Source organism: Pteropus vampyrus, unplaced genomic scaffold (assembly GCF_000151845.1).
Source record: "Pteropus vampyrus isolate Shadow unplaced genomic scaffold, Pvam_2.0 Scaffold124, whole genome shotgun sequence".
NCBI classification, from domain to species: domain Eukaryota; kingdom Metazoa; phylum Chordata; class Mammalia; order Chiroptera; family Pteropodidae; genus Pteropus; species Pteropus vampyrus.
Window position 1 is genome coordinate 1,895,469 of NW_011888905.1, and position 10,498 is coordinate 1,905,966.

At 62.8% G+C, this 10,498-nt stretch overlaps 2 protein-coding genes across 3 annotated transcripts in view; both read left to right on the plus strand.

Annotated features, from left to right (window-relative positions):
* The window catches only part of SCAMP3 (secretory carrier membrane protein 3), a 10,639-nt gene extending 7,465 nt beyond the window's left edge, over positions 1 to 3,174 (plus strand). Inside the window, exons 11-17 of the mRNA XM_023534303.1 lie at positions 110 to 238; positions 324 to 444; positions 887 to 1,015; positions 1,470 to 1,629; positions 1,732 to 1,833; positions 2,364 to 2,481; positions 2,712 to 3,174. Of these exons, the coding sequence (XP_023390071.1) occupies positions 110 to 238; positions 324 to 444; positions 887 to 1,015; positions 1,470 to 1,629; positions 1,732 to 1,833; positions 2,364 to 2,481; positions 2,712 to 2,858 (906 nt within the window). The 3' untranslated portion in view covers positions 2,859 to 3,174. The remainder of the gene's footprint in view (positions 1 to 109; positions 239 to 323; positions 445 to 886; positions 1,016 to 1,469; positions 1,630 to 1,731; positions 1,834 to 2,363; positions 2,482 to 2,711) is intronic.
* A 337-nt stretch (positions 3,175 to 3,511) lies between these two features.
* Positions 3,512 to 9,555, plus strand: FAM189B (family with sequence similarity 189 member B). 2 transcript variants are annotated; one of them, XM_011366418.2, is made up of 12 exons: positions 3,514 to 4,535; positions 4,733 to 4,789; positions 4,984 to 5,094; positions 5,198 to 5,317; positions 5,457 to 5,564; positions 6,131 to 6,306; positions 6,423 to 6,522; positions 6,869 to 6,938; positions 7,190 to 7,738; positions 8,310 to 8,378; positions 8,472 to 8,725; positions 8,814 to 9,555. In XM_011366418.2, exons 1-12 carry the CDS (start codon positions 4,311 to 4,313, stop codon positions 8,985 to 8,987), a joined length of 2,013 nt encoding a protein of 670 aa, XP_011364720.1. In that variant the 5' UTR covers positions 3,514 to 4,310; the 3' UTR covers positions 8,988 to 9,555. The 2 variants fall into 2 exon arrangements, with proteins under 2 accessions (XP_011364721.1, XP_011364720.1); XM_011366419.2 differs by lacking the exon at positions 4,733 to 4,789 and having other exon boundaries at positions 3,512 to 4,535.
* Positions 9,556 to 10,498: the final 943 nt, after the last annotated feature.

The following is a 10,498-nucleotide window of genomic DNA, read 5'->3' on the forward strand; positions in this document are numbered from 1 at the left end:
TGGGCTGCTGCCTTAGGTAGTGAGTTCTGGGTCTTGAGGAGTTCAGGCGGACTCCAGAGTCCAGTATTTGTGGGGGGTACCAGATGATCTCTGAGGCTTTTGCTAAACCCAACAGCCACCGCCAGCCTATGAGCCTCCTGCCTCTGCCCCGTTGCCTCCGCCCTCGGCCCCCTCCTTGCAGTCCTCGAGAAAGCTGAGCCCCACGGAGCCCAAGAACTATGGCTCCTACAGCACCCAGGTAAAGGGGGGTGTGGGTGGCGCTTGGGGCGCGGGGCTAGCGCTGGGGCCCGGGACTCACGTCTCCTTCTGCTCGTACTGGGCAGGCTTCAGCTGCAGCAGCCACAGCCGAGCTGCTGAAGAAGCAGGAGGAGCTTAACCGGAAGGCAGAGGAGCTGGATCGGAGGGAGCGGGAGCTGCAGCATGCTGCCCTCGGCGGCACAGCCAGTGAGTGGATCCCTGCGCGGGTCGGGCGGGCATCTGACAGTTTCGAAGGAGCGAGAAGAAGAAACCCCATGAGCATGCGCGCTGGGGCTGGGTTGCTGAGTTTGAACTTGGGCGCTGTTGCTCACGAACCGGGAGCTCTCAGGCGAGTCGCTGAATACTGAGTGCCCCCGTTTCCGAACTTGTATAACGGGAACCCCGTTTGTACCTATGCGACAGGACTGTTGCGGGTGTTAGACAAGGCCATCTAGATAAAGCGCTTGGCACGGTGCTTCAAAGTTGGCAGCAGTGATACTTAATATCATTCTTGCCCCTCACCCTTGTCTCCTTGGACCCCGGATTGGAGATAGAAGAGTGGGCCTGGGGGTGGAAGGGTGGGGGAGAGATTCCCTCCCTGGGCTCTGCCTCACTTCTGGGGTCCTCCTGCTCTCTCTCTGCCTTACAGCTCGACAGAACAATTGGCCGCCTCTGCCTTCTTTCTGCCCAGTTCAGCCCTGCTTTTTCCAGGACATCTCCATGGAGATCCCGCAAGAATATCAGAAGACAGTATCCACCATGTACTACCTCTGGATGTGTGAGTAGTGAGGGCTCTCTTTGGAGGAAGACCACAGGCAGCAGCTTGTACATCTTTTCTGTTCTGGAGCCGACTCACTGAGAACTAGACGTTTCACCTTTCTTTAGCAGTTGAGGTCAAGGCTCATTTCTCCGGGATCTTTCTGGGCAACTCCTTTTATAGGACTTAGAACTTATCCTCCAGCCTTTTAGCAAACGTACGTCCACCCTCTCCCCTTTCGCCTTGTCCTCGTGCCGAAATGGCTTCCGAATCCTTTAAATGTCTTTGCAAAGGAAATTGCACGTGACTGAGATTTGGTCGTTCTTCCTCCCCTGCTGAGTTGAGGGTCCCACGAAGGCAGAGCTGTCCCCCTTCCCTTACTCTGCCGCACGTGGTGAGGGCCGTGAGTGGGCTTACAGGGGAAGGAGCTTTCCCTGCATCCAGAAGGACCCATCGTCCTGTCCCCGTCCCTCAGGCAGCACTCTGGCTCTGCTCCTGAATTTCCTCGCCTGCCTGGCCAGCTTCTGTGTGGAGACCAACAATGGTTCAGGCTTCGGGCTCTCCATCCTCTGGGGCCTCCTCTTCACTCCCTGCTCCTTCGTCTGCTGGTACCGCCCCATGTATAAGGCTTTTCGGTAAGTTGGGAGGGGGCTGATGGGGGAACTGGGATGGACCCTCCTTACCTACTCCCAGCCCTAATTCTTCTCCTTCCCCCCCCCCCACTTTTCTCCTTGCAGAAGCGACAGTTCATTCAATTTCTTCGTTTTCTTCTTCATTTTCTTCGCCCAGGATGTGCTTTTTGTCCTCCAGGCCATTGGCATCCCAGGTTGGGGGTTCAGGTCCGTGAGGCTGCCATCCACCCTCACCCCTTCCTCCCACTCTAGGCCAAGTCAGGGTACCGGGGAAGGGGTCGTTCAGCAAAAGGAAATGCGGTTTTCATCCTCGGGAAGTGCTAGGATATACTCTCCTGAGAGAGACGGGACATTCTTCCAGGGTAGAGAGCCCAGGCAGAACTGTAGACAGGCACAAACTGAAGGGAAAAGGGTCGGTCAATCTGAGAGGGCTTCCTGGAGGAGTTATACATGACCCTGGTTGAAGAGGAGGGAGAACCTTCAACAGAAGGGTCTGTCTGGAGTGAGGCTGTCTGGAAGGGCTAGGCGCTAAGGTTTCAGAAGCTGGGATTAAACGGCGAAGAGAGTGGATGTAGTTTGGGATTGTGCGCGGGAAGCTGCCAGGCTGATAGGGGAGCGGCCCGCTGTGGGGAGGGCGGAACGGGGCCCGTTTGGGACATAAGCAGTGGAGAAGCTGGGAGCACAGACCCAGCGGTGAGCAGCCGCCTTCACCGCCACGCGCTTGGTCTTCCCAACAGCGGCTGGATCTCCGCTCTGGTGGTGCTGAAGCAGAACACGGCTGTGGCTGTGCTCATGCTGCTGGTGGCCCTGTTCTTCACTGGCATCGCCGTGCTGGGGATCGTGATGCTAAAGCGGGTAGGGCTGTGTGGAAGGTGGGGCCAGGAGAGTGAGATCATGTGTCCCCCGAGGGCCTGGGGCGGTGACATTCCGGAGGAGCTGGGGAGGGCCAGGCTGATGGACCTCTGAGGTGGGGGGTGCCAAGGAGTAGAGGCTGGAGCAGCAGGCAGGGGAGTGGTGGGGGGGATTAGGTGGGAGCAGGGTGACTGGCTGGACCGAGCCGGCACGTCTCTGCCCTCCTCTTGCAGATCCACTCCTTGTACCGCCGCACGGGTGCCAGCTTCCAGAAGGCCCAGCAAGAATTTACTGCTGGTGTCTTCTCTAACCCTGCGGTGCGAACCGCAGCTGCCAACGCAGCCTCCGGGGCTGCCGAAAATGCCTTCTGGACCCCGTGACCCCTGCCTGGGATGCACTGGCCCTGCCACTTGAGGGAGCTGACTTAGCCCCCATCCCTGAGGTCTCTGGGACTTGGCGAGACATCATTACTTGATGTCTCCTTTATAGTGCCCCCAACCCCACAACCATGACTGCTGAACCTGACTCAGGGGTGCAGGAGCCCACTGTGGCCCCGTCCTGTTCCCCTCACCGCCCACCGCCAAATCAGGCCACACTGCTGCCACCTCTCACACACCCCAGCCCAGCTTCCCTCTGCTGTGCCAAGGCTGTCGCTTCGGCTATTTAAATAAACACAAAGTGGGACTGGATCTCGAATTCCCGTTTCTGGAATTTTTACTGGGAACTAGGCCTTGCGAAAGAAAGGAGAGCGAGGAGGGGCCCAGTGGAAGCTGACTGTGAACTCTGGACGGCCGGTCAGCCCCGGCTGCAGTGTGCACAGTGAGCTGGCCAGGGCGGAGCGGCAGAGCCCGGTGCGGGGTGGCCGGCGCAGGAAGAGCGGGGGGCAGTCCGTGGTTGGGTGTGGGATCGCTGAGCCGCCAGGGAGCCCTGCTCCCCCCTCGCCAGCAATGACGGGGAAAGAGCTGCTGCCTCCACTGGGAACGCAGCGGCCCCGGGGCCTGAGGGGCTGGGTGGGGCTGGGTGGGGCTCCAGTGGGCACCGGAAGGGTTGTTAGCTCGGGCCTGGGGCCGCGGAGAGGCAGGGGCTGGAGAGAGCTCACCTAAGGGGCAGATCGCGTGCTCCTGCCAGCGCGGTCGCCTGCTCCTGCCCTCCCCCTCCTGCAGGGTCTCTGGCCCTGACTACAGCTCCCGGGGTGCACCGCGCCGCCATGCCCCTCCTCTCGCACCGTCCCATCCCCATCCCCGCCAGTCCTGGACCGCGGCAGCCCGAGCTGCGGGGCGGAGCGTGGTGGGGAGGGGTGGGGGGGGCAGGCGACCCGGGAGACAGCGGCGCCGTGGCCTCTCCCCAACCGGCAGCCTCGGATCCCACTGGACGCTCCTCGGACACTCCGACCGCGTCCCCAGAGTCACCCGCGCCGACCCCTCCCCTCTTCTCTAGATTTCTTTCCCATCCTTCTCGTCTTTACCCTCCCCACCCTTCCCTGGGTTCCGACCGCCGCCCTCTCCTCACTCCCTGACAGGCCCTTCTCGGCGACCCTCTTCCCTAGGGAGATGCGATGAGCCTGTGCCCCAGCGTCCTCATCGCCGTCCCGGGCACGGTGCCCGTCCAGTGCCCCTGCTGGCGAGGGAGCACTCCGCGGCCCCTCCGTGACGCCCCTCCCTCGGCGCCCCCCGCAGCTGGAGTCCCCGGGCCATGTCCCAGGGGACCCAGTCAGGGGGTGGGCTCTAGAGCGAGTCGGGTGGAGAGGAGGAAGGACGGGGCCTTGGGCGCCTCTGAGATGCTCCCAAGCGCCAGGGCGTGCGGAGCCAGACGCAGGCAGCCGGGCGGCAGGCATGATGCCCTCGCCCAGTGACTCCAGCCGCTCGCTTACCAGCCGGCCCAGCACTCGGGGCCTTACCCACCTCCGCCTCCACCGGCCCTGGCTGCAGGCCCTGCTCACGCTGGGGCTGGCCCAGGTGCTCCTGGGCATCCTGGTGGTCACCTTCAGCATGGTGGCCTCCTCGGTCACCACTACTGAGAGCATCAAGAGGTCCTGCCCGTCTTGGGCTGGATTCTCGGTGAGTTGGGTACTCAGTCTTTGGGTGGGGGCGGCTCCTTGGGCCCCACCCCTCCGCACCAGCTGCCAGTCCGAACCCTGGCCTCTCCTCCCTCTCCTGGTCCTCTCCCTCCTCACGAGGCTGGGTGCACCCTGTGGCGAGGGGCTCACTCGGGTGCCTCCGCTGCCAGGCTGAGCCGGTGCCCACTCTTTCCCCAGCTGGCGTTCTCTGGGGTGGTTGGCATTGTGTCCTGGAAGCGGCCATTCACTCTAGTGGTAGGTGCCAGGGTCTGGTGCCCACCGGGAGACAGGTGCCCAGCACCCGAGGGGATGCCCGTTTATGCCCCAGAGAAGGGACTCGGCTCTCCGGCTGGTGCCAGCCGGATGCACGCATGTGTGCAGGAGGGTGGCGGCCTCCGTGCAGGGGGCGCCCGGAGCCCCCAGCCCTGACCGGTGCCCTGTCCCCTCAGATCTCCTTCTTCTCCTTGCTCTCGGTGCTGTGTGTCATGCTCAGCATGGCTGGCTCCGTTCTCTCCTGTAAGAACGCACAGCTGGCCCGAGACTTCCGGGACTGCTCCATGGTGAGATGTGAGGGGGGCGAGCCGGGGAGACCTGGCTGGGGGGTGTGCGGCACACCTGGGTCTGTCCTGACTCCGGCTGCCTCGCCGTCCCCACGTCCACCAGGAAGGAAAGGTCTGCGTGTGCTGCCCCCCGGTTCCCCTCCTCCGGCCCTGTCCCGACTCAGGGCAGGAACTGAAAGTCGCCCCGAACTCCACCTGCGATGAAGCCCGAGGGGCCCTCAAGGTGAGCGTGCACCCCCACCTCCACCCTTCCTTCCTCCCCCGCCGTGCCCCGCGTCCTGGGGTCCTCAAGGCCCCGGATGTGCGGGATCCCTTCTCCCCAGGCCCCTCTCACACTCCCTTCCCTCTCTTCCCTTGCCCAGAACCTGCTCTTCAGCGTCTGCGGGCTCACCATTTGTGCCGCCATAATCTGTACCCTCTCGGCTATTGCTTGCTGCATCCAAATCTTCTCCCTGGACCTTGTGCACACGGTGAGGGGAGCCAGGGTCAAGGCCAGAAAGGCATAATGGGAGGCAGGGGTGTGCATGCTGGGACTGGGGTCAAGGGGCGGTGGCCACAGCACTGGCTTCTGAGCACCAGGGGCTGTGGGGCACCTTTCGGGCGTGTCTGTTACCGTAGGGATGTTTAGGGGGCTCCAGGGCGGTGAGGAGGGGCATGACGGAGTAAGAGATGTATGTGATGCCACTGTGGGCCCGGGAAAGGGGACGGAAGAGAGAGAGATTAGAAGTTGGGCGGAGTCAGGAAGGTCCTAGATGAGTGTGGGATACAGGGTCGATGTTCTGATGGGGACAGAGAGCTGGTGGTGCTTCTGGGTGCAGGTGGGTCATAAAGAAGAGGAATTTCTAGATGGGCAGGGCCAGAGCAGAGCCTGGGTGGGGACAGGGTGAGATGGGGAGCTGCGTCTGGCTGAGGGAGGGGCCAGAACTGAGCTTCTCGGCGGGGGCGGGGCCAGAAAATGTCGATGGGAGAGGAGGAATTGGGGCGCTCAGGAGTGGTATTCTCAGGAACCAGGCTTACAGTTCTCCTTGCTGCCCAGCAACTGGCCCCTGAGCGCTCAGTCTCGGGCCCCCTGGGGCCTCTGGGCTGTGCGTCCTCGCCCCCAGCACCTCTTCTACACACCATGCTGGACCTGGAGGAATTTGTACCGCCTGTGCCACCACCTCCCTACTATCCCCCAGAATACACCTGCAGCTCGGAAACAGATGCGCAGAGGTGCGGCCTGGCGGAGTCCTGCTGCGGGAACTAAGGAGGGGGAGGGGGGCTGGGCCGGGGCCTGGGTGGGTGGGGAGTTCTTGGCCAGGCTTTGACCCTCTCCTCCATCCTGCCAGCATCACCTACAATGGCTCCATGGACAGCCCCGTGCCCTTGTACCCTACCGATTGCCCCCCTTCCTATGAGGCCGTCATGGGGCTACGAGGAGACAGCCAGGTGAGAACAGGGCTTGGTGTGGGCCAGGAAGCCGGGGTAGAGCCTGAAAAGCCGAGCGAGGAGTGAGCTGCAGGCACTGGACAAGGACAGTCACAGTCCTCACGATCCTATAGCACTGGCACATCCACCGTCACCTTTGATTTTCCCTAGAGCCTGGTGAAGTGGGGGCGGGGGGGTAGGAACTATTATTTTTGTTTTATAGATGTGGAAACTGAGGCTCACATAAGTGACTTGTACAAAGTGACAAAGCTGGACTGCAATCTAGGTCTCCAGAGCTCTATCCAGCCCATGGGGGTGGCCACATCGGTGTGTAGGGCTGGACCCTGGACCCCCGTGTCTTCCGCAGGCCACTCTGTTTGATCCTCAGCTTCATGACGGCTCCTGCATCTACGAGCGAGTGTCCTCCATCATAGATGGTGAGGAGGGAGTGGGCGCGGTGGGCAGGGGCCGGCTGCCTGGGTAGCAGAGCTGGGTGGAGGCAAAGAAGGGAGTTAAGGCCAAGTTGGTGGTGTAGAGACAAACGAGGGTGGTGGCTTCTGGGAACCCTGGGCTTACCTGTCTCCTTTGAGATGAAGCTGGGGACATCGTGGCCCGCAGAGGCTGGGCCTGAGACGCACGGCCCGGGCCGCGCCTGGCGGTGCTACCCAGCGCCCCCTGCCGTCCACAGTGTCCATGGACAGCGGGTCTCTGGTGCTGTCAGCCATCGGCGACCTGCCCGGCGGCTCCAGCCCGTCGGAGGACTCGTGCCTGCTGGAGCTGCAGGGCTCCGTGCGCTCCGTGGACTACGTGCTCTTCCGCTCCATTCAGCGCAGCCGCGCCGGCTACTGCCTCAGCCTGGACTGCGGCCTGCGCGGCCCCTTCGAGGACAGCCCGCTGCCCCGGCGGCCCCCGAGGGCCGCGCGCTCCTACTCCTGCTCGGCCCCGGAGGCCCCGCCCCCACTGGGTGCCCCCGCAGCTGCCCGCAGCTGTCACCGGCTGGAGGGCTGGCCGCCCTGGGCGGGCCCCTGCTTCCCCGAGCTGAGGCGGCGGGCCCCGCGGGGAGGCGGCCAGCCCGCCGCGGCCCCTTCCGCGCGAGCGCCAGCCCGCCGCTTCAGCGACAGCTCAGGTTCCCTCACCCCACCGGGGTACCGGCCTCCTCACCCGGCTCCGCCGCCACCGCTGCCGCCGCTGCCACGGTCCCACAGCGACCCGGGCATCACCACTTCCAGCGACGCCGGTGAGCACCCCGGCCCGTGCAGAAGAGGCACTGGGAGTCAGCGGCCAGCCGTCCCCCGCCGGGACCTGGGATACAGTTAGGGTCCCTGGGGCGGGGAGGGAGGGTGCGGTCACCCTGCGGTAGACACTTCTCGAATGTTCACCTGGAAACGCGCCGTTGATAGCATTGCTCTCTGCTAAAAGAGGGGGGTTTGTTTTTCGAACCCAATTCCACAGCCCCCGGCTTAGGCTGGGTCCGAGCCTCAGGTCTCACCTGTAAAACAGGTGTAGCAATAGCACAACCGCAGGTACCTGAGGAATGCCATCGTGCAGTCGAAAGCTTAGTGCGGCACAGGGGGTGCTCACGCCCACCACCGAGTGCCGGGCGGGGGAGGTCACGGCTGGGAACCAGACGGCCCCAGCCCGTCCTGGCTCACTGTCCCACCTGTGGGCAGAGACGATGCCCCTTGCTTGGGGGTGGGGTGCAGGGGCTGTGAAAGCTGCTCTGAACTTGAGTTCTCCCAGGATGGGGGTGGGCCCGGCGCGGTGGCCCCCGAGCACCCCCTCTCAGCCCTGCCTCTCTCTCCTCCCAGCTGGCTTCAGGGACTTTTATACCAAAGTGCTTGAGGAAGAAGCTGCTTCTATCTCCTCTGCAGACACAGGTCAGGCCGTGGCTAGTGCCTGGGGGTGGGGGTGGTGGCGTGCCACCTGGCGCTGTCTGCACCTCCCGTGCCACCCACCCTCTCTCTCCCCAGGGCTCTGCTCTGAAGCTTGCCTCTCCCGTCTAGCCCGCTGCCCTGCCCCCAAGTTGCTACGTGCCCGTTCAGCTGAGAAACGGCGCCCTGTACCCACCCTCCAGAAGGTCCCCCTGCCCTCAGGCCCTGCACCTGCCCACTCCCTGGGGGACCTGAAGGGCAGCTGGCCAGGCCGGGGCCTGGTCACTCGTTTCCTCCAGATGTCCAAGAAGGCCCCAGACCCCAGTGGGAGTGGAGCCCATGGGCACAAGCAGGTGGGCATTAGGGGAGCCTGGGAAGATATCCAGGAAAGCCTGGAGCTTCAGGTTGGACCACATCGATGGCCGCCGCTGTGTGCTACAGGTACCCCGGAGCCCGTGGGGCCGGCCCGGCCGGGAGAGCCTCCACCTTCGAAGCTGCGGCGATCTGAGCTCCGGCGCCTCCCTGCGGCGCCTCCTGTCTGGCTGCCGGCTGGAGCGAGGTGCCCGACCCCATAGCCTCAGCCTCAATGGGGGCAGCCGGGAAACCGGGCTCTGACCCGGGCTTCTGGCCGCACGGGACAGATCCGGACGAATGTCGGTGCCTCAGGCTCCAGCTGGTTGGGACCAGCAGCCCCCAGCCTTCCCTCGCACTGGCCGGCACCAAGAGAAACCCGCCGAACACCCCCAAAAGTATCTCTTCCCCTCCTACCTCTGGGGGCCCTTGCTGCTTGCCCCTGCTCCTCTGGCCTGGGAGTGCTTCTGTCCTGTGATGCATGGTGTTCAGGCCGTTGGGGGGAGATGCCCCTGCTTACAGCGTTGGAGGAGAAAATAACCAAGTCGTGTCCCCCCGCATGGGAGCGGCTCTCTCTGACCTGCCAGGGGCACGATGGCCCGAGCAAGGCGTGTCCTGGGTGTGTGAGCACAGGGGGCTGTGTGCCTGTGCGCCTGGGGGGTGAGGCATGACGAGTCAAAAATCCGGGTGGCCCCTCGGCTCTGCCACCTCTCGCTGCATGACCTTGGGCAAGTTATTTAACCTCAGTCGCCTGATCTGTCGTGAGGACGAATGTTTGTAAAGCTCTTACCACACTAAGTAAGCCTTCAATAAATTTCAGTTTTCCCCTCTCTCCTGGATCATTCTCTGTCACCCCCGAAACCTATTCTAGCATCTCTCATGGTTAGGAAAGCGCTCTCGAGACACCTACGTTTCTTTCCGGCTGCCACACCTTACTTCCGCTCCTTTTCCTAGCGACAGGTTCTCTGTCTTCCTTCCCTGGGCTCCCTCGCTCACTCCCGCAGGCTCCCGCTTCCTCTCCCCACGCACCGCTCAGTGACCAAAAGCGATCAGACCCACTGGCCATTTCTCTGCCTGCACCTCGCTCGACCCCTAAGAAGCATTTACTCAGAAAATCAGTGTCTTTCCTCTTTTTCAAACCCTTGCTAGTCTCTGGAGACGTATTATTCCCCGCGCTGTATGCTCTCGCCATCCTCTGCAGCTTTCGCCCTCCTGCCGGACTGCCGAGCACCCGAGGGCCCAGCGCTCTCCCCTCGGGCCTTTTCTCCTCCCACTCTGTCTGCAGAGGTCTCTACTGAGACCCATGGCTTTAGATGCCATCGGTGTGTCGGTGGGTAACTCTCTCCCTGACCCCTCCATGGGCTCAGACTTCCAACCTGACATCTCTAATGGGCATCTCAGCCTCAACATGGCCACAACTCGACTCTTGATTCCCGCCCCCAGCACCTGTTCCCCCTCAAGTGGCACCACCACTCACCCAGTGGCATGTTCCTAAAGCTCAGGACTCATCCTGATTTATTCTTTCCCATCATCCAACACTTCTGATCCTATCCTGAATCCATCTGTGCCTCGCCAGCTACCCAGTTCAAGCCGCCGGTCTCTGCCGGTCTCTGCCGGTCTCTGCAGTGACTGATCTATTTGCCCTCTTCCAGACAATCCATTCTCCACTCAGCAAACTGATAACGAAATCACGTCACACCACGGTTCCGCCCAGACCTAGTGGCTTTGCATTGTCTCCAGACTCCTTCTGAAACTGGTCGGGTACCACCCGACCT

Bases quoted from the DNA above. Each gene is read 5' to 3' on its own strand.
- FAM189B (XM_011366418.2), top strand. From the start codon at position 4,311: ATGATGCCCTCGCCCAGTGACTCCAGCCGCTCGCTTACCAGCCGGCCC. The intron at 6,523-6,868 runs GTGAGAACAGGG...TGTCTTCCGCAG, and splicing joins GGCTACGAGGAGACAGCCAG to GCCACTCTGTTTGATCCTCA. The intron at 6,939-7,189 runs GTGAGGAGGGAG...TGCCGTCCACAG, and splicing joins AGTGTCCTCCATCATAGATG to TGTCCATGGACAGCGGGTCT.